The sequence below is a fragment of the Mustela putorius genome, unplaced genomic scaffold, assembly GCF_011764305.1.
Source record: "Mustela putorius furo isolate JIRA1106 unplaced genomic scaffold, ASM1176430v1.1 tig00000224_pilon_pilon_pilon, whole genome shotgun sequence".
Lineage (NCBI taxonomy): Eukaryota > Metazoa > Chordata > Mammalia > Carnivora > Mustelidae > Mustela > Mustela putorius.
Genome location: NW_025421321.1, coordinates 18,098,236 through 18,124,367, shown reverse-complemented (window position 1 = coordinate 18,124,367; position 26,132 = coordinate 18,098,236). Strand labels below are relative to the sequence as shown.

The 26,132-nt window shown below is 41.7% G+C and overlaps 2 protein-coding genes across 3 annotated transcripts in view; one reads left to right on the top strand and one right to left on the bottom strand.

Moving 5' to 3' along the window:
• The window catches only part of FBXO11 (F-box protein 11), an 88,645-nt gene extending 87,273 nt beyond the window's left edge, over positions 1–1,372 (top strand). Inside the window, exon 23 of the mRNA XM_045077812.1 lies at positions 53–1,372. Coding sequence (XP_044933747.1) covers positions 53–182 — 130 coding nt within the window. The 3' untranslated portion in view covers positions 183–1,372. The remainder of the gene's footprint in view (positions 1–52) is intronic.
• MSH6 (mutS homolog 6) lies at positions 1,339–25,967 on the bottom strand. Of its 2 annotated transcripts, XM_004752863.3 has the most exons (10): positions 25,608–25,967; positions 13,665–13,864; positions 10,566–10,735; positions 6,378–8,925; positions 4,198–4,463; positions 3,072–3,189; positions 2,672–2,761; positions 1,932–2,086; positions 1,627–1,826; positions 1,339–1,509 (listed from the first exon to the last, which is right to left on the bottom strand). In XM_004752863.3, exons 1-10 carry the CDS (start codon positions 25,859–25,861, stop codon positions 1,428–1,430), a joined length of 4,083 nt encoding a protein of 1,360 aa, XP_004752920.1. In that variant the 5' UTR covers positions 25,862–25,967; the 3' UTR covers positions 1,339–1,427. The 2 variants fall into 2 exon arrangements, with proteins under 2 accessions (XP_004752920.1, XP_044933746.1); XM_045077811.1 differs by lacking the exon at positions 13,665–13,864 and having other exon boundaries at positions 25,608–25,958.
• Between the last annotated feature and the right edge of the window lie 165 nt (positions 25,968–26,132).

Genomic DNA, 26,132 nt, shown 5'->3' with positions numbered 1-26,132 from the left:
TTCCAATCCCCCCCCTCACTTTCCTAATTTTTGGGTTTTCATTTTGCTTTAGGTTTTTCTGTGACTGTGGTGCTGGAACACTGTCTAATCCTTGTACATTAGCTGGTGAGCCTACACATGATACAGATACACTATATGACTCTGCTCCACCTATAGAATCTAATACATTGCAGCACAACTGAATTCCTTCCCTAAAGAAAAAGTCCTGCCATTCTAACATCATAACTTAAAACATTTTTTTCGGAAGAAGATTTAAAATATTTGCCCATGCTACAGGAAGAGACTGTATTAAAAATGGATACACGAGGTCAGTTGACACTATGAAGCTCAAGCTACCAAAAAGAAAGTGGCAATATATTGACTCAGGATCTCAAAGCTGGGTGTTTTAGCATTACTGTGTAAAGACTTTTGAAGGGACAGAAGTGAAGAAATAAGCTGCAATTTTGTACAGATACCAACTTCTGAAAAAAAGCTGGTGTTTTTACAACTAGCATTGAATGCAGTCCAATTTGCAGTAGTACTCTTCAATAGACAAGCAGCTTTGTTGCTGCCTTTATGGACATGGGTACCAATTGCTTTTGTAATATGGTAAAAATGTGAGCTAGCACTTCTGCGTTTCTTTTGATTTTTTTAACATGTATTCAGATTGAGAAATATGATTTTAATGCTTTAATCTCATGTAGTTTGTTTTTAATTTCAAGCAAATCTTCTTGTACTTGAATGTGCCCTGTTTTGTTAGCACACCTAGACTTGCTGTAACTGTACTCATGTCCCAGTATGTACGTTCTTTCTATGAAAGAGAAAACACTAATCTTAAATTATATCCAGCAATGTTTCTGGTATCCTTTAAGAAAAGTTAAGACTATTATTTCCTTCCCTTCCCTGTGCAGCATTCAAAATCACCCCTAGAAAAAGTGAGTGTTTTAATGAGACTTCCTAGGAAGGGATGCACTGTAAAACAAAAAGTATTCTTGTAACTCAGTTTTGTGAAAGGTAAAAACTACTATGTTTTAAAGTACACTTTAGATAAAGTCTCTTCAAAACAGTCCTGTATTTGAACTCTGTTCATAGTTTATTTTTGAACAGTTTAGACAAACCGCTGGAAATTAAAAGCAATTTCCTGCATTAAGCTGAGACAAGTATATATACAGCCCTATACAGTTTCATAGCCCCCCCCATTTATGTGTATTGGTGACAGTGGGTATAAACAGCCTGAAAGTGTATGCATGTACCATAACATCTAGACTTAATATATTGTGGAGTATTCAATAACCATTATGTAGAAGGTAGATAAGAATTAAAAGGGTTTAATTTCCTAGAAAGAAAATGGAAAAATGGTCATTTTTAAAAAATAAAGTTTATTAGATCATAATGTTGTCTGAATTTACCACCTTTGTCAAAAGCCAACTCAGAGCTTCCAATGTAGTCTATAATTCCTTAATCAAAGTCAGTAATTTAGGGACAGCTTCAGCATCTAGAGTCGACCTTTCACTAGCCAGGCAGACTTCCCTTAAAATTAAAAAAAAAAAAAGGTATCAGTTCATGTTTTCCACAGTGCATGAATAAACCGCAAAGGGGGATGGTGAAGGTCAGCTCCATAGCAAAATTATATGCAAGTATAATTACCGAAATAATCGCAGTGATTGAGTCATCTTCTCAAATTCTCTTGCTTTTCTATGTCCCTTTTGAATAATCTCCTCTGGAAGATTAGCAAGCCTTGCTGCATTAAAGCCATAGCTTTTAGGACAAGCTCCCTTAATGAATTTATAGAGAAAGGTAATAGTCTCCTGGCTGGGATCCTCACATTCATTTTCTACCATGCATGCCTAAAAAGGAAAATATTTTATTATGCTGTGTTCATGTGCTAGCAGTGGACATACCTGTCTTGATTCTCTCCAAAATCTAAACTTCTGAAAGCAGTTTATACATACCATGTGGCCCAGGCGCACTGCAACATTTTGAGAATAATCTTCTACTAATGAATGGTAGTGGGTAGAAAACAATGTACGACACTTTATGTTCTCAGCAAGTTCTTTAACAACTGCATTTGCTATTGCTGTTCCATCAAATGTTGCAGTACCTCTCCCTATGAAGGTAAAATATGCATAAATTATATCTGCCTTATATCACAAAGGAATGAAAAAGCCGGGGGGGGGGTAAAATAGTGACATAAATTAGTGCATCCAAATAATAGACCCCATTTAGCTAAACATCCACTTACCAGCCCTGGGAGTAGGGTACATTATATTTTTAAAAATTTCATTTTTTAATTAATCTCTACAACCCAACATGGGGCTTTAACTTAACCCTGAGGTGAAGAGTCCCACATTCTACCAACTGAACCAGCCAGACACCCCTGCATTTCTTTTTTTAAAGAGTACTCTTTGGGTACCACTGATCTTCAGAAATGTCCTATTAGTTTCTCATTAAATGTTAACTATTTTAATAGGACAAAATTTAGAGCCTTGTAATCAAAGACCATTTTTAACATTATCTATTATCTTCCAGTATAGGTCTGAATGGCACTAGAGGTGGGTCTATGGCATTAGAGGTAAATGCTTTCAGACTTTTTAAAAAGAAAGGGCCAATCATCTTCAAGAAAAATTAGAGTTTACAAAAAAATTTTTTTAATTTTATAAATAGCCTTCAAATGGAAATTGGAATGTCTTACCCAATTCATCCACAAGGACCAAAGAATGTGCCGTTGCATGTGTAAGTATGCTGGCAGTTTCACTCAATTCAACAAAGAACGTACTTTCACCTAAAAAAAAAACCACACACATACAACATACTACTAAATAGAACTAGAATACTGAATTAGTCTATTCATCTTTTGGTTCATATCATGAGCTACCCAGTACTAAAGATTACATCTCATTAAGAGATCATGCAATTCTTGCTTGAAGAAAGAATACTTTCAAGTGCCTCAGAGTACTCCACTCTGTGTAACAGGAAAAATCAAACATCAAGTTTAATGGCTGGTACACATTTCAAGACAGATGTATTTATTGTACAAAATATAGAAATGAACAGGCCAGTAATAACGCCTTAGGTGAAAAAAGAAAACTCACCTGACATTATTCTGTCGGAGGCACCAAGTCTAGTAAATACTCTATCAATTGGTGTGAGCCTACATACTTCAGCAGGTATGTAACAACCGGTTTGGGCCATTACAGCTAATAGGCCAGCCTTTGGAGGAAGGAGGAAAAGGTCTTTACTAATTGGTATTAAATGATGTATATCTATGTTTTTCTTTATGTAGTAGTCAGGCACTCTTAAAAACCGTTCACAATCCAAAGCAGGTAAAGTGAAGCCTAGAAAAACAAGAGGCTTAGAACCTAACTGGCCTTAAAACCGCAAAGCCTGTGAGATTTTAACCCACTGCATTAGTGGTCTCACCATTGGCTGACTACACAGTAGAATCACTTGGAAGCTCTTTAAAATTACTGATGCCTAGAACCAATTCCAGACCAAATGTATCAATCTGGGACAGTGGAACCCTATCTGTACTTTCTTTGTCAAGCTCTCCTAAGTGATACAAAAAAAATGAAAATGGGATTGAAGACCACTGGACTATATACTGCCTCTTGCTAGTTAGCGAATTTGGCGAACCTAAGATTAAATACAGGAGAGCAGGGGGGTTGGCAAATATTTTTAGTCAAGGGCAGTCTCTGTCACATTTTTTTCCTTTCTAACCCTTTAAAAAATGTAAATCATTTTTAGCTTAGTGGCTGGCCTGGTATAAAAAGACATATATTTATTGTCTTTCCTGAAAGCAGTTTCCAAAGGTTATTAAAGGTCATGAATTCTATTTGCTCACCTACTTGAACAAGTCTGTCATGGTTCTTTTATAAGGATTCCCACAAATGAGTCTGAGTAACACACCTCTAACATTTTCATTCATTATGGATACATATACCTTCAGAGGAGAGGAATCCAATCAAGTCAGAGTTCGTAAAGTCATAAGCTGAAATCTCTCAGATTTTTAATGTATGCTCCCCATTAACATGAGCAGATACTTGATAAAGGTAAATACAATTCTCAATTTTACAATACAAAGCATTTTTCCCTTGCTTCCTAGTATGCTGGTGACTGAATTCTATATAATTTATGTGCTATTTGGAAAAGGGTGGCGTAAATATGTAATATATTCCCAAAGTATACAAATGACCTTGTGTACCTTAAGGTTCAGTTTACCTGTCTCATGAGCGTAGACTTGCCCCCCATATTAGGTCCAGTAACAAGCACACAATAAGCTTTGCCATTTTCCTCCTCTTCCTCACAGCCTATTAGAATGTCATTAGGTATAAAGTCATCTCCAAAAAAAGTCTTCGTGATGCAGGGATGACGTGATCCTCTAAGGTCTAAGAAGGGAGGAGTACCTTCTTCTGGCAACAGAATTACTGGACGACACATAGGGCCATCACCCCCTCGACTGTAGTTAGCCAGGCACAGTAAGACATCTGTTAAAGAGAGTGTAAAAGTGAGGCTTCATCATTTTAGAAGCTGCTTAAGAAGCACAAAGATCCAACTAATTAATATAAAAAGTCATTCAAAAACACTTTTCCAGTGGAGGATGGTATGTTCTAGTTGCTTTTTATACATTTTTTTTTTTCTAACAACAGGCACTCTAGAACACACAAAATGCTTTAATGCGTTCATTAACAGAAAATGAGCCACCAGCCTAAATGTTTCTATGTGTCTTCAGGGGAGCACTTGTAGTGAAATGAGAACTCATTTTCATCCCAAAATCTCTCCCCTCAAGACAGACCCCCTAACATCTGGACCAGAGGAATGCCAAGGGTAAGCTAAGAGATACTGGGGAAATGCTAGACTGAACCGCTTTTACTTGACCTAATCCTGGAACTAACACTTCTTAGAAGTGAAATATTAACACAACAGGCACACTGATACAAAAGCATCTTTTTGAACACCTGTCCTGAGGGACACTTTAAATTACCCACCAAACTGCTCAAAGTTGTATTGGTTTAAGGAATCAATGTGGTACAAACCAAAGGATACTTCTGGACAGTTGTATTCAGATCAAAAAAGTTCTTTTACAAATTTGGGTAGTTACTGTTGTTGTTTTTTTTTTTAAAGATTTTATTTATTTAAGAGAGCGATCACAGGTAGGCAGAGCAGCAGGCAGAGAGGAAAGGAAGCAAGGCTTCCTGCTGAGCAGAGAGCCCGATGTGGGGGCTCGATCCCAGGACCCTGAGACCATGACCTGAGCTGAAGGCAGAGGCTTCACCCACTGAGCCACCCAGGTGCCCCTGGTTACTGTATTCTTAAAACACAGCGGGGGGGAAAAAAAAAACCTAAACTGTGAAACACCAAAGGCTCCAAGTATGTTGGAAATTTAAGGGGAAAAAAGAGTATTTATGAAATTGAAAAGGTTGCTAAATTATAAATATATAAATCAGGGCTCTTAGAAATCAGCTTTAAGAAAGAAAATGTGATGATCTGGGCTAAGAGCAAAAAGAATAAAATCTTGAAATCTATGCATGTAGGGGCGCCTGGGTGGCACAGTGAGTTAAGCCTCTGCCTTCAGCTCAGGTCATGATCTCAGGGTCCTGGGATCGAGCCTCGCATCGGGCTCTCTGCTCCTCGAGGAGCCTGCTTCTTCCTCTCTCTCTCTCTGCCTGCCTCTCTGCCTACCTGTGATCTCTGTCAAATAAATAAATAAAATCTTTAAAAAAAAAAAAAAGAAAAATATGCATGTAAAGAGAGCGACTGAAAATGCAAGAAGTGGTGATGGGCCAAGATACAGTTTTAACTTATTCTAACAAAAATGAGAAGCTTAAAAAAAAACCCAGGGGCGCCTGGGTGGCTCAGTAGTTAAGCTTCTGCCTTTGGCTCAGGTCATGATCTGGAGCCCCACATCCAGTTCCCTGCTTGGCAGGGAGCCTGCTTCTCCCTCTCCCTGTGCTGTCAAATAAATAAAATCTTTAAAAAACCAAAAAATCAGGATCATGATACTAAAGGTACTAAAATCTGGGGTGCCAGGGTGGCTCAGTCAATGGAGCATCTAGAACATAGGACTTGCCTCCGCTTAGGTCCCTAATCTCAGGGCCCTAGTTCAAGCCCTGAATTAAAAACAAAACAAAATTCCCTGCTTTTTAAAAAACAAAAAACTAAAAATCTATCAATCTTTCAATTATTCAAGACTGAACAACAAAAAATGAACTTGAATTGCTCCAGGCAAACTAAGCCATTTTGTCTAGTGAGGGCACAAGTATATACACATCAAAATACATAACCGTATTCAGAAATATACCTCAATGGCAAATGTCCAATGGACTTAAATCTTAATGCATAACTGGGACATAAGACATGACTAACCAAACCCTTAGGAATAAGCTTGTTCAAAGTCTTACCCAATACTGCGATGCACTCAACAGCAGACTGCCAGTCCTTATAATTTTTATCAAAGTTATAGAACAGTCGTCGCATGCAGTCCTTCAATGATATGTCTCTCCGTTCTTCAGCATTTATCAGATTAGCCAACTTCTTCTCAATAGTTTTGGTCCAGTATCGCTTACAGCCCTTCTTGGTAGATTTCAACTCGTACTCTTCTGGCAAATTACGAGTGATGAAATTCTCTGGAATTTCCAACTGGTAACGGTTCCTACCAATCCCCCAGTAGACAATGGTCCTACAGCCAATTCGACTGCGCTGTTTCTCCAAATATTCCAGGAGGCTCTGTTCATTTTCTCTTATGTCAGCAAGAGCTTGGTCATAATCAGAGTCAAATCCTGCTTTGGGAGTAATTAGTCCCGTCTTTCTAGCCTTCTCATGGTCAAAGGCTGTATCCCATCGGTTCAGTTCTATAGTCAAATCTGGGAAACGGCCCTGAGGAGTTTTTGTCTGTAGAGTAATGACCTGCTTAAGGATTTTAGACTTAAAGTTGTCAGCAATTTCTTCCATAATCTCTATAATTTTACATATTACTTTGAATCCTTCTAGAGCAGAAAGAAAATCAATAATCTTTTTTTTGCTGTATGTGGTTTCTTCATACATGATAGCCCTGCTATCTGGGTGGTTCTGGCTCTTCAGGGGAGACCCAACATTATGAATTTTACTCAGCAGCCTTTCAAGGTCTGGAAGCTTCTTCAGAAGGTCTACCACATCAGAGATTTTGTCAGGCTCAGCCATGAGGTCTTCTATAGCATCTAGACGATCGTTGATAGCGTAAGGGCTACAGAGTGGAGCACAAAGCCACTGCTTGAGAAGCCGCTTACCAAAGGGAGTATGGCAACTATCAATCTTTTCTAGTAGGGTCCCTTCAGTAGAACCATTTGTTCCATTCATGAAAATCTCCAAGTTGCTTAATGTCACAGCATCTAGCACCATTCGCTGGTTGCCTTTAGCAAAAACAGCACCAGGTCTTATAGCACTGACCATGTCAGAATCCAAGGGAATGTATTCTTCAAAATTTGCCATTGATAAGAGCTCTTGATCAATAAGGCATTTTTTGAGGTAGAAGACACAACCACCTAGAGCAGAGAGGGCCAATTCACTCTTTTCTCCTGGTGTCAACCCAAGAGAATCAGACTCTGAGGTCATACCTTTAAGCACCTGAGGTAACAGTACCCCACTGTCCTCATTTAACTTTTCCTTAAAATATCCTTCTTCAAGGAGCATTCTCAATGTTTTGGCTGCGTCCCAGAATTGGGAGCCTGGTATCAGACCTTCCTGAAGTGAGGAGGATAATGAACCCTTTAGAATCATCTTAGTTTCTGTTGAGAGATTTCCCTTCTCAAACAAGACTTGTACTGGAGGATAGTGTGCCACTAGAGTCCTAAATCTGGAACAATGGCGATCATCCGAAAACTGACCTATGAAAAACTTTCCCAGTGAGGTATCAACAAAGCATACTCCATACACCCGAGTGTGGCCAGAAGAATCCTCCTCTTTTTCTTTGAGGCTAAGAAGATACTTACTATAGTTCTCAGAGGGATCACCTTCCAATACACTGTAGGTCTGTGTACCCTTAGTAATGACTCTACAGATCTCCCTCCTCACCACTCTATCATACTTAGATATATGTGCCATCTTCCGGCATCGTGCCTCCATCATCTCTGGGGTCTCTGTCTGTTCCACTCGTGCTACTTTATAGCCCTTTTGAACCAGAGAATCAGAATATCGGCCAAAGGCAATTTCTGGGAAACCAGAATGAGCCCAGTTGCCTTTCATGAACACTAGTCCTAGTTCGTTGACTCCAATAAGAGCATCCATGTGGTATAGTTCATAAAACTTGCCCACCTTATAAAATATAACAAGATCAAAGTTCTGAGACTTGATCTGCCACCACTTCCTCATCCCAGGAGTACAGGAATTAAGGAAATCCTCAGGAACATAGAGTGTGGATGCATCAAAATCAGGGTGATCAGGTCGCCTCCTCTGTAGATCTCTTCTCTTGTCCTCCTTAAGCCACTCTAGGGTTTCATGATACCAGATAGTGGGGCGACTATTATCATCACATCCTCCACTAACGTGGGCTTGAGATTCAGAATTTTGAGGGGCAGAGAAAGCATTCAAAGCACTCTTGGTTTCTGATGAAATGCCAGTTGATCGTTTGGTGGCCAAGGGCATTTCCTTCCTTGAACTTTTCCTTTTGAGAGAGCCATTTCCAGTCACCATTTTCTTCCGCTTTGAAGCAACTTTGACAGGACTGTCCAGGCCTTCACTGTCACTGTCCCCAACTCCACTGCTTATTTCATCACTACTTCCTTCCTCCTTCCCATCTGGCTTGAATTCCACGTCAGAACCACCAATGTCACTCTCCGAGTCTGATATGACCCTTCTTTTCTTTATTTGGCGGCTGCTTCGCCTAGATCCTTGGACCTTGGGCCGTACTTCCTCTTCACTTTCAATTTCATGATCATCATCTTCACTCTTACCTGATGAGTAAGTTGCACCAACCTGACAGGCAAAGAAAGAGTTATTTAAATAAAAAAACAATCTGGGGACGCCTGGGTGGCTCAGTTGGTTGGGCAGCTGCCTTCGGCTCAGGTCATGATCCCAGCGTCCTGGGATCGAGTCCCACATCGGGCTCCTTGCTCAGCAGGGAGCCTGCTTCTCCCTCTGCCTGCCATTCTGTCTGCCTGTGCTTGCTCTCTCCCCCTCTCTCCCTGATAAATAAATAAAAATTTAAAAAAAAAAAAAAAAAAAAAACAATCTGGAAAATTACAGTACTGCTGTGGAGTATCTCTCAATATGCTGCAGTATCCTGATCAAGAGAAGAACCCAGCTCCAGAAATGAGAAGCTTTCCTCCTCCAAGAATTAAACACACACACACACACACACACAACTATCAATTTCAGTAGCATCATACTATAGGGTTAAGTGATTCTCTCCTGAGTTTTATCCTGTACAGTAGTGATGAAGCCATTAGCATGACCATATATCCCAAATACCTACAGTTGATACCCTCATTAACAATCAGCTGTAGAAGTAACTTTAAATCCCAATTACCTTTCTTCCAGGGTCATCTCTCCTCTTCCAGAGGGATGTATTATGAACTTTGCCATTTTATAAATTTTAGTTTAAGAAAGCAGTGCAATCTGTATGGGTTTCTAGTCCTTGCTCTTCCACAAACCAGCTGTAGCTTCTTGGGCAAGGCATAATTCAGTTATCATGGATCTCCCACACATGTGAAGTTATATGAGGTTCAGTGATCTCTGTATTACCATCCAGTTCTAAACCTTTCATTAATGGTAAGACCCCTGGCCTCAAAAGTAAGATTAAAAATACTTTCTTTCGTTTCTCTTAAAATACTCGTTAGATTAGTTTGTTATTCCCTATCTATAATAATATAAAATCAGGCTCAGTCATAAATGAATCTCTTAAGCGCACAGTTCATTAATTTGTTAAATTAGAGAAGAATGATCAATTCAAATAGTGACTATTAAAGTTTGAAACCCAGGTTGTATTTCATGGATATTTAACCTCTCATACCTATCCGAAATACAAAAAAAAAAAAAATTATTGAGAGCATTAGGAAATCCATTTCCAGGACTTAACCACACCCTCAAATAGAGGCTTACTGCCAGACATCATAACCAATTTTATCACCATGTTCTTACTGTCTTGTTAACCTGTTACCAAAATGGTACTACGTCTTATCTTCCACCAGGCTTGAAGCTTGAGAACTCAGGCAAAATGGCTGCTGAGATTCTAATCTAAAGTAACCTACAGTTCTACAGAAATATAGAATTATGGGTACAAGTATTTGGGGTACATGGGTGCACAGTCGGTTAAGCATCCAGACTCCTGATTTTGGCTCAGGTGATCTCGCTTGTGAAATCAAACCCCTCATCGGGCTCCCCGCAGTGCATGGAGCCTGCTTAAGATTCTCTCCCCCACTCCCCATGCCCCTCCTCATGCTCACACACTCTCACAAAGAAAAAAGACAAAAGAAGGTATGTATGAGGATTAAAGTGTGTGTGTGTGTATATATGCAAATCATATAAATAAAACAAGAGAATATCACTTTAATACCCCCCCTTTTCCATCACTTTCCCAAAAGAATTAGCAACTGACTTGTGTAACAGTAGCCCACCTCCGTCTCTTCTTCTTCCTCTGGTTCGGAGGGTTCATCACACACTGCTAGTTCAAGCCTCTCAATCTTGTCTTTATTCAAGGCTTCATCTGCACGTTGCATTGCTCTGAGTATTTCAGGCTTTGAACTGTAAAAATGACCTCCTTTTTGCACTTCCTTCGATTTTGAACCTAAAAAATTTAGATTTATATTTCTTATTAAGCAAATCTTATTTATAAATAAGAACCATTAGCTAGGGAATAGGCTCAATGTATAATATCTGTTGTAATGGACAAGAATCAAGAATAGTTTTTAATGCCCATTACTTTTGACTGATAATAGATCAATAAAGCCTACCTAGAAGAAATTACCAGGGGAAAACTACTAGTGAAACTTAAAATTACCTATCTGACCTCCTTGAAGTTGCCTTAACTGTTGGGTCACCCAGGGCTATTTCCTCTCTCCTGACTGTGGCCCTAAATATAAAGCACACCTCTTCAGATGAAGCACGAGATGTTCAAGGGGTTTGAGACGCTTTGTACAAAAAAATTACTTCGAAGGCAAAAACTACACTGACAGTTAAATGAAGCTATGATACTAAGTTTATCCCCAAGGTAATTAAATAGGGTATACTAAAAACAAAACCCTAGGGTAAGGATACTAACATTCTGGAAAGGTAACCTAGTTCAAACTGAATTTGTTGTTGTTGTCTAGATTAAATCAAGTTGTTTGTTTTCAGGTCAAACTCTTCCTTTATCCCTTTATTTTTTCCCCACGACACTATTTATTTGACCCAGAGAGAGAGAGAGAGACAGGGAGAGAGCAAACACAAGCAGGGGGGAGCTGTGAGGGAGGAGGCGGCTCCCTGCTGAGCAGAGAGCCCAACGTGGGGCTCCATCCCAGGACCCCAGCCAAAGGCAGGTGCCTAATGACTGAGTCACCCAGGCACCCCTTAAATTTTCTTCAAGATTTTATTTATTTGAGGGGTGCCTGGGGGGCTCAGTGGGTTAAGCCTCTGCCTTCGGCTCAGGTCATGATCCTGGGGTCCTGGGATGGAGCCCCACATCAGGTTCCCTGCTCAGTGGGGAGGCTGCTTCCCCCCCTCTCTCTCTGCCTACTTTTGGTATCTCTGTCAAATAAAATTTAAAAAAAAAGAACTGGAACCTAAGTGAAGGGTCCAATTCACTATTAAAAAAAAATTTTATTTGAGGGAGAGCACACCTATGAGTCAGGGGAGAGGCAGAGGGTAAGGAGAGAGAGAATCTCAGACTCCCCACTGAGTGGGATGTAGGGCTCCATCTCAGGACCCCAAGATCATGACCTGAGCCAAAACCAAGAATCACTCAACCGACTGAGCCATCCAGGTGCTCCAAGAGTTATAATTTTAAATGACACTCCTGTCCTCTGACCAAAAGATTAGATGCAGATAATCACAAGTCTAATGGCACAAAATTATTTAGTTTTTCCTAAGAGACCTAACTAGCAAGGTCTTTGTTTTCTTCTGACCAAATCAGAAAACAAACCTGTATGATAAAACTAACAGGATATCCTAAAGTGCCATTACATTAGCAACTTAAGGGACTGGCTAAAATAAAGGTGCAATTTCCCATTTTTCTAAAGAGCTGCACCAGTACTACAAACTGTAACAATCAAAATCCACTGGAGGGTGGCCTCCTAACTTCCTCAAGTGCCTGTCTGCAGCTGCACTCACCCCCACATATCTAATGACCTACCTCATCGTTACCCAAAAAACCCAATGCAAACTGCATTTACAATTTTAAGGAACCCCCCCACCAAAAAAAAGAAATAAAAACCTACTTTTTCCTCATCCATGCTGTTGCAACAATTTGGAAATTTAAATGGCAAAGGCAATATTCAACAGGGTTGCATTTACAAAATAATGACAATATATATGTAAAATTTGGGGGGTATTTTTAAATTAAAGTCGTGTTGCCAAAGCTTTGTTTAGAATCTCGAAATTAGAGGTACCTGGGTGGCTCAATCAGTTAAGCATCTAACTCTTGATTTCAGCTAAGGTTAAGATTTCAGAGGAGCGGAGAGAGACGGAGCCCTGCGCTTGAGATTCTTCCCCTCCCTGACCCATACTCACTAGCATGCTCTCATTAAAAAAAAAATATCATCTCAAGATTAGTCCTAGAAAAAGACCCTGTTACCTGGTTCAGCTCTCTCACTTTATAAGTAAACAGTATTTGAGTTACTTAGTTGGCCAAGATTATACAGCAAATTAGTGCTGAAGACAGAACCAAATGTTCAGATTCTCTTTCCATCCTGCAGGTCAGATTTCCATGCAGACTTAACTTTCTCAGTGTGCCCTCCTGACCCTGCAGGATGAGCACTATGACCAAAAGTCAGAATTCCCAGAGACTCCTAGCAAATTGACCCATATTGTGATTCCTAAACAATGAGTCCAGCAGCACCCTAGCCTGAAGAACCTGAGGATAATGAGCAAGGATTCATTCATGCTCAAGTGTAAACAAGCACTGAACCCTGCAAACACAATGTGCACACATGGTATAACTCAACAAACTGACAGGGTGCACCTGCCCCAAGTGACACTACATAGGCGGGACTGCTGCAGTCTAGGACTTTAAAAAGGTGGACCTGGAAAAAAAACATTATGGGTCCAAAAGTATGATGTGAAACTCAACGTAGATTCGCTCATAAGTGAGGGTTTTAAAGGCCAGGTAAATATGCATGTCCATCTGCCCTAGACAATGTCACTAATCTATTTGCTATATATCCTGACTGCATTGCCTTTCTCTTAGATCTCTGAAGACGGGACACTGTTAACTTAGCCTTTTCATGCCTGAATTTGGTAGTATGGTCCAAATGAGATCTAATCATGGAAACATTTTCCCCTTAAGGGCATGATACTGCCATAAGTCAACTGAAAATAAAGAAATAGAAATTCCACTCCACAACCAACCAGACCAGTTGTATCTTTTTCCCATGATGGAAGCATTCAACCTACCACTCCTGAAATTTATTGGCATAACACACACTTAATTTCACTGTATGGCAGTCAAAGACACTTGTGCTCATGTGCTGTGTGCTTGCTCTCTTACTCACTCTCACACACACTGAGGAGTAGACTCTTACCTGTATATGGCTTTAATAGCCTTCTGCTAACCCAGCCCCTTGTTGGGCTGTCATCAAAAAACTGTACATGAACTCGGACAGACTTTCCTTTCTCACGGATGAATGTTCCATCAAAAGGGTGGTTGTATACCAGGCAAGGCCACCAGGGGTAACCCTCCATCTTGGCCCAAACCAAATCACCTGGTGAGAAGTCACAAGAACTGTTGCCAAAGGAAATACATAACTTGGTTAATATCTGGTTAAGTTGCATTATAGGCAATTACCTACAAATAAGCAATTCCAAGGAAGGCATCTGGCATTAATACTGAAGCCTTTGAAGTCTTCTGGCATTAATATTCAAGCACCCAAATTCTAGAATTAATTTTTTAAAATCAGATGTTCAAGTCATTTTTAAAAACATAAGCAAATATCACAATGCTTATTTAAAATATTAAGACAAATACAAATATAATGAATTCTGGTATTAAGATGAGAAACTACTTCTCAGAATAATCAAAGTTTATAAACAATGCCCAAATTATGACAGAATACTGATGCAAAGAAAAAGGCACAGACTCATTGTACATGCTCTCCAAATTATAATGAATCACACCTGTATACCACAATATGGTAGGACCTGACCCAGGGCATTAATAAAATATGAAAAACACTGATATGTGATCTGATAATGACAATAAATATTACCTCATTTGACTCTAGTAAACCACAATATGGTACGTATCAGGAACAGGACCTGACTCAGGGCATTAATAAAATATGAAACATTGATATGTGATTTGATAATGACAATAAATACTACCTCATTTGACTCTATTTGAAATGTTTCCAGTTAACACGCCACAACCTACCTAGCACACTACCACCCCCCAGCCCTAAAAATCTTGTGAAAAAATTCCATTTGGATTGGAAGTGCCTGACTTGCCAAACAATAATGAATATATATATGCCTGCAGAATCAAAAACAAAGATTCAATCTTCATGAAAACTAATTTGGTCCTGAAGGTTTCTTGAGAAAGGGAAAGGAGAGGTAGAGGAAGAAGAATCTAGCTGAAAAACTACAGCAGATGTACACCTGAAACTAATGAAACACTGCATGTTAGCTAACCAGAATTAAAATTAAAACTTGACAGGGGCACCTCGGTGGCTCAGTCGATTGAGCCCCTTATTGGAGGCTGCACTGGGTGTGGAGCCTGCTTGAGATTCTCTCTCCCTCTCCCTCAGCCCCTCCCTACTCATGCACACATGCTCTCTTAAATAAATAAAAACAAAAAAGTAAAAATTTAATTACAGCAGAGTCCCTCAGTGATGGAGATTCCACAACAGCTAATAAATTCTGCTCAAATACTATATACACCAAGATTTTCTGAACTTGCTGAAAGGTTTTCACTGAATAACTGCAGAAGTAAAATAAATAGACTACAAACAAGAACATTTTAGAACAGCTTGCATTAGTACACTGGGGTGACCTTATTCAGACCTAAGGATAAAGTTAAAGTATTCCTTTCTTCAAAAATGTGAATATGGGGGGCGCCTGGGTGGCTCAGTGGTTTGGGCTGCTGCCTTCGGCTCGGGTCATGATCTCAGGGTCCTGGGATCGAGCCCCGCATCTGGCTCCCTGCTCCGCAGGAAGCCTGCTCCCCCCGCCCTCTCTGCCTGCCTCTCTGCCTCCTTGTGATCTCTGTCAAATAAATAAATAAAATCTTAAAAAAAAAAAAAAAGTGAATATGGAATCCCCCTAGGCTACACAGTTAGAAAAGAGACAAAAACAACAGCATGGCTAGCTTTTCTCAAGGGCCTTTGCAGCATGTGCACGCTTACAGAAATCTACAGCAACCAGCACAAGCACAAATCCATAAATATTGCCATCAAGCTCACCACGTAGTTCATCTTCACAAAGGAAGCTCTTATCCAATTCCAATTTCTACCATGAGCCCACGAACAGGAAACAGAATGGTCTACAATGCAGAATGGTCTACAAGCCTCCCTACTGTCAAGCAGTCTTTCTCTTAACTTCGGCCAGGTAGCCACTTAACCACAAAAAGCCTATCCCGAGTTATCAGAAAACTGTAAGCTTTTTTTGTTTGAAAGTACCTGAGACTGCCCTAAAACTGTACTCTTTCTGCTGCTAAAGGAGGGAAGTAACTGGTCTCCCTAAAGACACTTGATCGGTTCTGAGTCCAAATCCTGAGCATCATTTTTAGAAGACTGGTCATAGTAAGTACGTGTTAATTCAATGAACATGTCCCCATCAGGAAGCATATTTCTGGCTGTATAGTTTTGAGACATTAGGCTTCAAAATGCATTATCGAAGCAAATTTTTCTGAAGGGTATCAGCAGGGATACCTATCTGTCAAGCCAGGCTGCCCTTTATTTCTTATTAAAGATTTTATTTATAAGAAAGAGAGAATGTGCACTGAGCAGGGCAGAGGGACACTGCCCTCTGAGCAGGGAGCCCAACTCGGGGCTTGATCCCTGCGGATCATGACCTGAGCCAAGGCAGGTGCTTAACTGACTTAGCCACCCAGTCAGGCACCCCTGACTGCCCTTCTTAAAGGCAACTAAATCCCTTAAAAAGTTGAGATTCAGGTAACATTTTGGTGTGTACATAGCAAAGTCTAAGCCCCATGTGGCTAGTCTGAGGCAGTCTCTTCCCGATGTACTGAATTTAGTAAATACAGGTGGATAAGTGCTGAGCCCAACCAGTATGAGTGAGGTTTACAAAGAGCTCCTGGTTTGTAAAATTCAAGAGGTCGGGTTTTTTTGCCTGTGTGAACGGAGTTATGGAGGGTAAGGACTAATTGCTGAACTGGGCACCAGCTATTTTATAACATACATGTCTTACAAAAGTTACAAATTCTCAAGACTGGAGTTAATGGATACCAGACTGACAAGCATGTACATCTTGGTGGTACATTACGATGCCTCAAAATCTGATGGAATTCTATTTTGCCTGGTATGAGGCAACGGAGCACTTGCAGGAATCTCAGCAGTCTTGGGGGCTCCCAGAGAAACTACATGACTAGATGAAAAAAAAAAATTTTAAGATTTTATTTCCGAGAGAGAAAGCAAAAACATGAACAGGGAGGGGCAGAGGGTGAAGCAGGCTCCCCACTGAACAAGGAGCCAACTGCAGGGCTTGATCCCAGGAAACTGGGATCACGACTTGAGCTGAATAAGGCAGACGCTTAACCAAATGAGCCACCCAAACACCTACCTAGATTAAAATTCTCGAGCAAAAATGAGATGGCCAAGCCTGACTCCTGAAAGTCCCCTCTATCCTTAGCTAAAAGTAACTCAAGTTTCTGACTGAGACCTAGAAGTCATGGGGAGAATTTTTTTTAGCTTTACACCTTAACTTACTTTGTGATAAAATATTACTGTTTTAACATAAGTAAGTTCATTCTAGTTTTATTCCCAAAGGAAATAACTTGAGCTAAGACTACGGTTACCTTAAAACTCTCACTTGTACAAATGTAGTACAAATTGCAAAACACACTATACAGTGGTGTTCAAAGGTCTCATAAATGATTAGAAGATTCTTTTCCAAGGAACCAAAGTTATTAAAAATTTAGTATCTTTAATTTTGCAAGGCAAATGTAATTTCCATTAGAGAAAAAATGTGTAAAAGCTAATTACAATTATCAGTTTTCAAGTAAATTCCTTATCTGTAAAATTAACTATTCAAATTGTTTTTCAACATCACTTTACCCTAAATGTAATCATATACTTATAAAATCTTACACATAACCTAACTTTTCCGATGTTAGCAGTTGGCAGTACACTATAAAATGCAAAGACTAAAAAATTTAGTTAATAAGCACGGTTAAAGTGCCGAAGCTTTTTAAAAGCTGACACTTTGAAAATTCTGGTCCAGGAAACTGTGGCTTCCAACCAAAATGAGCATTAAGCAGGAAATAAAATATACCGTGTAAGTACCCCTGGGTGACACTGTCTGCCTTCAGCTCAGGTCATGATCTCAGGGTCCTAGGATCGAGTCCCACATTGGGCTCCTTGCTCAGGGGGGAGCCTGCTTCTCCCCCTCCCTCTGCTCCTACTCTCTCTCAAATAAATAAAATCTTTAAAAGTAAAATAAAATTTCTCTTCAGTTAATGCTAAAAAAGTTTTTAACTTTGTGGGAAGACTTCAACTCTCTATAGGTAATTTTAAAACTTTGATTTCTAGTAGTTGTATAGTTTCCAAAGAATGCCAACATAAAAGGAAATATAATCCATGCAAATACTCAAGTTTTCCTACCAACACTAAATACTGTATTTTAAAATATACAGGGGATACCTAGGTGGTACAGTTGGTTAAACATCTCTCGATTTTGGCTCAGGTCATGAGATTGAGGCCAGAGTTGGGCTCTGCATTTAGCACAGAATCTGCTTGAGATTCTCTTCCTGCTCATGCTCATTTTCTCGCTCTCTCTCAAAAAAACACCTTTTTAAAAAAAAAAGATTTTATTTATTTATTTATTTGACAGACAAGAGATCACATGTAGGCAGAGAGGCAGGGAAGCAGGCTCCCTGCTGAGCAGAGAGCCCGATGCTGGGCTCGATCCCAGGACCCTGGGATCATGACCTGAGCCGAAGGCAGAGGCTTTATACCACTGAGCCACCCAGGCGCCGCTCCCCCCCTGCTTTTTTTTTTTTTTTCAATAAAGCATGGAAATACAATGCAAGCCTACGATTCACAGCTGGAATGTGCTATAATCTGTCATACGCTGGTCCTTATCAAGAGCCTAATAATCCTATAAAATCACATCCAGCTATTCCACTGGCTCTACTTAAGGCCTTACCCAATATATTAACTTCACTGTATTTTAATATTTGGCTATATTTTCTGATAATCTTAACATCTTTCTCTTTTCATGTAACTGTCTTAACAAGGATCATTAGCCCTATGCAAATCCAATTTGAAAATATATAGGCCGAAAAGTCACCTCACATCTAAAGATTTTATTACAATGTAAAATACACTGCTTCCTAAAGCCCAAGCTAAAATGTCAAAATATTGGAATTACCTTACAAGGTACTTACAAAGAAGATCCAATTACAACTGTGTGTTTTTTAAAATGTTAATATATAATTCTTCTTAAGTTTATTTAGGTAATCTCTACAGCCAACAGAGAGCTCAAACTCAAAACCCTGAAATCATGGGGCGCCTGGGTGGCTAAGTGGGTTAAGCCTCTGCCTTCAGCTCAGGTCATGATCTTGGGGTCCTGGGATCAAGCCCCGCATCAGGCTCTCTGCTCAGCAGGGAGCCTGCTTCTCCCTCCATGTCTGCCTCTCAGAGACTTGTAATCTCTGTCAGATAAATAAATAAAATCTTAAAAAAAAAAAAAAACCCTGAGATCAGTAGCACCCACTCTTCTGAATGAGCCCCCCAGGACTCCCCAAAATGTTAATATATCTTAAATTCTTGATATTCTTGGGATTCCAAAGGCAGTTTTAAAATGGGGGGGGGCAGTGCTGTGAAGTGTGTAAACCTGGCGATTCCCAGACCTGTACCCCTGGGGCTAATACATTATATGTTAATTTAAAAAATAATAAATGAAAAAAAAGGGGGGGAGGTGACAGCTCAGAAAAACAAATGTAAAAGCCGTTGTACAGGGTGATGGACACTGGGGAGGGTATGTGCTATGGTGAGTACTGTGAATTGTGTAAGACTGATGAATTACAGACCTGTACCCCTGAAACAAAGAATACATTATTTAAAAAAAAAAAAAAAAAAAGCTGTCATACAACTAGGGCACCAGGCTGGCTCAGTGGGTACAGCATATGACTCTTGATCTCAGAGTCACAAGTTCAAGCCCCACGTAGGCCGCAGACCTTACTTTAAAAATAATAATAAAACCTTCATACAACTAAAAATAAGAAATGACTCAGTAAAGCCAAACATACACTGAACAGATTTTTTAAAATTTTGCTTTTTAAAGTCACATTTTGTTTTCACTTTAGTCCATAATCTTGGTGTCAATTACTGGTTGTACCCCCAAATTCATAATCAACTTTTTAGGCCATCTACTTAAAAAAAAAAAAAATCAGTGGATACAAAAGCACTACTAGAATTTGCTTCTGTAAGCAATAAAAAATAAACTGGGCTTGTCTAACAAAAACCTGTGCATATAAACATTGAGTCATAACATGAACACACTCTGAAACCAACTTTAGAAATCAGTTATTAGTGTTTGCAACTAACTCTCAAGGTGGACCATTAGAGGAGACTTCCCCTACCCTTAAACAACTAAATGCAGTACTGAGAAAAAAGAAGTAATCAGAACAATTAATTCCAATGCCCCCACAATACCTACTCACCTACCAATACACTTCTGCCCATATACCTTTTCCTTCTCCTTCAGCTTGTATTAACTATGGCTCATCATTTATGCACAAGGGTCTAGGGTGACCATATGAAACTACCATCCAAACTGGCATCTAATATTATTTTCTAAATAGCACTGGAAAAGAAACCTCAAAGAAGTTAAAAGAAAACAGGTTCTTTAGAATTTTTCTTCAAGATTTTATTTATTTGAGAGAGCAAGTGAGAATACAAGTGGGGTAAGGGGCAGCTGACTGGGGAGCCCAGTGCGGGACTCAATCCCAGGACCCCAAGATCATGACCTGGACCAAATGCAAATGATTAACCTACTGAGCCACTCAAGCACCCAGAACCCAGGTTCTTTGTGGAGAAGCTTAATTTCATGCCTTAGAGCATGTAAAAATCATCAGAATGAAGGTTTTCAAAAGCCCTGAGGCAATGTTAAGCCATAAAAGCAGCTCAAAAGGGGCGCCTGGGTATTGCTCAGTCATTAAGCATCTGCCTTCGGCTCAGCGTCCTGGGATGGGGCCTCAGATGGGGCTCCCTGCTCAGGTGGGAGCCTTTTTCTCCCTCTTCCACTCCCCTGGCTTGTGTTCCCTCTCTCGATGTCTCTCTCTCTGCCAAATAAATAAATTAATTAAAATCTTTTAAAAATTACTTTTTATAAGGGCACCGGGGCTGGCTCAGTTGTTAAGCGTCTATTTGCCTTCAGCTCAGATCATGATCCCAGGGTCCTGGGATCTGGTCCTGCATGGCCTCCCTGCTCAGCTGGGGAGTTTGCTTCTCCCTCTTCCACTCCCCCTGCTTGTGTTCCCTCTCTCACTGTCTTTCTCTCTGTCAAATAAATAAATAAAGTCTTAAAAATAATAATAGTAATTTTTTTAAAAAGCAGCTGAAAAGAGGTTCCCACATACCAAATTATGACAAGTTGAGCATCTTTTTTTTTTTTTTTAAAGATTTTATGTATTTGAGAGAGAGAGAGAGAGAGAGAACACACAAGAAAGCACAAATGGGAAGGGGGAGCAGGGAGCCGCTATATAGGGCTCCAACCCAGGACCTGGGATCATGACCTGAGTCTAAGACAGCTGGGTAACCGACTGAGCCACCCAGGCACCCCAAGTTTGAACATCTTTAATACCCGCTTTAATTCTGCCAATCAAAACAAGTTAGGTCTGTGACACTGAGTCCACAGAATGTTTTTAAAGAGCTTGAATTTTTTTAATTCTCTTTTCTTAAAATAACTATTATTATATTGGGTGTGATATTAATTGGAAAAACATACTGCTATAAATATGCTGAACTGGGGTGACTGGGTGGCTCAATGGGTTAAAGCCTCTGCCTTTGGTTCACGTCATGATCTAGGGGTCCTGGGATCGAGCCCCGCGTCAGACTTCCTGCTCATGGGGAGCCTGCTTCCCTTCCTCTCTCTCTGCCTGCCTCTCTGCCTACTTATGATCTCCGTCAAATAAATAAATAAAATCTTTTTAAAAATAAATAAATAAATACACTAAACTGTACGAAAGTTCTTAGGAAAGCACCCACAACTAGTGCAGATAGTTACCTTTAAATAAAGGTGCTGAAAAAAGATTTGCCATGTCTGACCATTCCTTGTCTGTGAATGGGAACAGGGCATACAATTCAAGGAGAGACAATTATCACTGAAATAAGACTGTAAAAAATAAACTAGCCAAGATTTGTAGTAATAATAATAAAAAGCCAGACATAAGTGGTCAGAAGCCTTATAGCTGTCACGATTATTATCTCAAACTACAGAAAAAAAGGAAAAAAGAAACCTACAGAAAAAAAAAAGTATGAGAAGTAGGCTTAAGGTACACATACGTCCTTTTTTTTTTCCTTTTTTAAAGATTTGTTTATTTTGAGAGCACAAGCATGTGCATGTGGTGGGCAGGGGCAGAGGGAGTAACAGACCCCTCAGACTCCACACTGAAAGTGGAGCCCCATGTGAGGTTCAACCCCAGCACCCAAAGATCATGACCTGAGCCAAATCAAGAGCGGGATGCTTAACCAACTGGGCCACCCACACGCCCCTCCTTCTACTCCTCTTATAGCCATTTACTTCAAAACTGATGTCATCTGGCCTCTCTCCTTGCTCTTATGTCCCATTATCTACATCATCACCAACAGCTGTGTGCTCTAGCACTTTGGTCTCTCAACTCCTCTTCTAAATCCTACCCCCACTGCCACTACCCTCATGCTCTCTCCATTACCAGTAGGTCTACCCACCAAACACACTTAAGTCAATGAGATTTTTTTTTAAGATTTATTATTTTTTATGTAATCTCTACACCCAACGTGGGGTTCGAACTCACCACCACGAGATCAAGTCACAGCATCTACAGACTGAGTCAGCCAGGCACCCAGAGACTGAGCTTTCTAAATCCTCAAACTGCCCTAAGGATTTCTTAAATAAAATCTATTGAAGTATTAGCCATAAAGAAAAAGACTGACAAATCTGACATTACAAATTTCTGTTCAAAATAACATAAGCTGGCAAAAGGATGACCCAAGGTAGAAAAAGACTTTGAATCACACACCACTGGCAAAGAACTACAGGAAAAAAAAAAAAAAAAAACAGGCAAAACACTTGGAACACTTAAGTACAAGAGGAAATGTACATGTCCAACATTAAAAGATGCTCAACTTCTTCTTAAAGCTTTCAAGTGACGCTTAGAAAAGTCCAGATGTCTTGGTGGCCCATCAGTTTGTTCGACTGGATCCTGACATACCCTCTTCTTCAAGGGTCCCTTCTCTTCTCTTCCTGTCTATCACAATCTGCAGGACCTTCTTCCTGAACCAGCTTCCTAACACCCCCTTACTCCCTCTGTAGTTGACTCCTGCCTGCCTCTTGGGTCTTATCCTGAAGAGCCAAAAACCTACCCTGACATATATATCCCCCTTCCCCTGACCAAAGCACACAGAACCTATACACTCTGCTTCTGCTCCAAGAATTGCCTTTTTGCTTGTCCTTGAATACAAGGGTGGATCCAAGATCCATAATGCCTAATTCTGTGCCTGGCACAGTAGCAGGTACATGATGTGCATTTGCTGAATGAAGGCCTTTTAGCATGGATGCAGGAATAATCAGTTCACGTAATATACAATAATAATTATGTATAATATAAATTTTATATGATAAATATATATTATAAATAAATAATATATAATATAAATTATATATAATAAATATAATAAACATTATAACACATTTTGCATGTCCCATGAAGAATGATGAAAGAAAAACTATTACGGAGGATGCAAATGTAGGGGAGGAAAAATATCTTCTTTCCAGCCTTCTGAGTTCTTGGCTGAGACCCCCTTAGGAGTAAAAGGTTAATGAGAGAAAACCAAAAAAAAGTTTATGTATATCCCCCTATACACAGGAGATACTAAGGAAAACTGATTAACTCAGAACAAGAGACATCCTTACAAATGGAGGTTTCCTTTATAAACTAAAATCTCCCTTAGAGAGTAACATTGTTACTTCTCATATCTACAGTTTCTCAAAAAGAATGAGCTCAGGGGCTCCTGGGTGGTTCAGTGGGTTAAAGCCTCTGCCTTCAGCTTGGGTCATGATCCCAGGGTCCTGGGATCAAGCCCCGAACTGGGCTTTCTGCTCGTTGGGGAGCCTGCTTCCTCCTCTCTCTCTGCCTGCCTCTCTGCCTGCTTGTGATCGCTATCAAATAAATAAATAAATAAAAAGGGGGGGCTCAGGAGTGGGGGGGGGGGGCTCGGGAGTGCCTGGGTGGCTCAGTCGGTTACTCAGCTGCCTTTCCCTGGGGTCATGATCCCAGGGTCTGGAGCCCCATATCGGGCTCCCTGCTCAGCAAGGAGCCTGCTTCTCCCTCTCCCTCCCTATTCCCCTGCTTGTGCTCCATCAAATAAATAAAATCTTCAAAAAGAAAAAAAAAAAAACCCTCAAAATAATCTGTAAGCCAGAGGCATATCCTACTACTCTTCACACAATTATATAGTTAAACTCACTGCCTGAAAGGGTCACTTAAAGGAAAGTAGTACTGTAATGACACTTAGGGCTTTGGAAAATCTGTAGGACACATAAAACAACACATTCGAATGAGCCTATTCAGAACCACTAACCAACTCTCTGATCTTTAAGGGAGTTCACTTTTTCTTTTTCTTTTCTTTTTTTAAGATTATATTTATTTATTTCACAGAGATCACAAGTAGGCAGAGAGGCAGGCAGAGAGAGAGGGGAGGAAGCAGGCTCCCTGCCGAGCAGAGAGCCCGGACGCGGGACTCGATCCCAGGACCCCGAGATCATGACCCGAGCTGCAGGCAGAGGCTTATCCCACTGAGCCACCCAGGCGCCCAAGGGGAGTTCACTTTTTCTAAACCTGTTTCTTCATCCTTTCAAAGGGCTACCATTATCCTTTGTGCCTAATACAATACCTGGGATACAGAAAATGCGAGCTTTTCAAAATGTCGCCCGCTGCTCCGACAAAAGGCCGGTCACGCCGTGGAACAGTACCGAAGGGCTCCGAGAGAGAGGACACCTCCCGGCAGGCCTCCGCACAATAGCGTCCATCCATCCCTGCCCAGGGCCAGACCACAGCCTTTAGATAGTCTCACTCTCGACTCCGGAAAAGATTGCGGAGCCTCATCCTCCCGTGCAATTGTCAACAAAAGAGACACTATATCATAAAACAGCATCTTTTTCAACTCCGCACAATACTTCCACATATATCAAAATTAATACAGCCTCTAAATTCTTCATTTGTTTTGTTGCACGCTCTGCCTATCTATGGAATGAGCCGGCGGACCCCAGCACTTTCTGCTCCCCCCACCTGCCCCGCCCCGCCCCTGCAACCCTCACGCGGACCAATCAGACTCCTCGGTCCGCGGCGTGACACACCCCCGGTGCACTCAGCTAGTGACCCACCCCCACTCCCACCTCCTGTACAGCCCACAAGGGCTGGCCTAGGGCCCACCGCTCCCAGGGTCGAGGCGCCCGAGGCTCCCAGCCAAACATTCAAGTGCTTCCCGAACCTCTGCTGACCCTCAATTCCCAAACCCAGCTCTCAACAAGGAACCTCCTCCTCGAACCCCTCTCAATGCACGCCGCGCCCCCACAGCCTCTGCGGTACAAGTGTTCATCCTCCCCGAAGGCATTCCTCTTTCCCGCCACCTCTCCCCCGCTGCAGACAGGCACCACCCCTTCTCCCCCGCCCTGCCCCGGTGCGCACCCCGCGCGGAGTGTGCACAGCTCCTTTCTCTTCCTGCCCCACCCCCAACGCTCCCATCTCCCCTTTCTCCTCGCTACCCCGAGCAGTTTGCACTCCTTCTCTAATCCGGCCTTCCACCTGGTGGCACCCTCTTCTTCCTCCAAAGTCTGCGCGTCTCTTCCCCCGCTTTCTTCCCGCAGCCCATTTCCTCCTACCCTGTTTACAGTCTACGCCCCCTAACGCCAAGGCTACAAACTCGGGCCCTGCACCCTTTTAAAGCCAAGTATGCAGCCCCACGTCCTCCGAGCTTAAGGCCTAGCTGCGAACCCCCACAAGCCCTCCAAAGCGAGCGTCCCTTCCCCAGGCCCCCTTCGCCCAGCCGCTGTGCCCCCACCCCCAATTCCCCCCCGTCCCCCGCTACCTGGCGGGGACCGCAGGGGCGGCAGTTCTTCGCAGCCCTCCATTGACGTTCCTCGCCTCCGGCGGCGACGCGGAGCCTGCCAAGGGCCCAGGCCCGGCCTCGCTCCAGGCCGCATCCCCGCCGGGAGAACGGGAGGCCCCGGTAGCGGCAGCGGCACCGCCGCCTTCACCTGAAGCCCTGGCCGAGGACTTATTAGCATTATTCAGCGCTGGCGACTTGGGGAAGAAGCTGTACAGCGTGCTCTGTCGCGACATAGCGACGGCCGGCGAGGACCAACCGCTCTGTCGGACCGAGCGGCTAGACGCACGGAATAAAACGCGCGGCGACTGCTGGCGGGAAATCTGGGGGGAGGCGCGCTGCGCTGGAGGAACACTGGCCCCGGCGGCCAATCGGCAGGCGCCCGGGCGTGCGCGGACGGCGTCGCGGGCGGTGCGCGCCCGGCCCCGCCCCCTCTCGGGCCTCCGGCGACGTGGGGAGGGGGCAGGGCACCCGGGTGCGCGGGGCTCTGGCCGCAGGCGGCGGTGG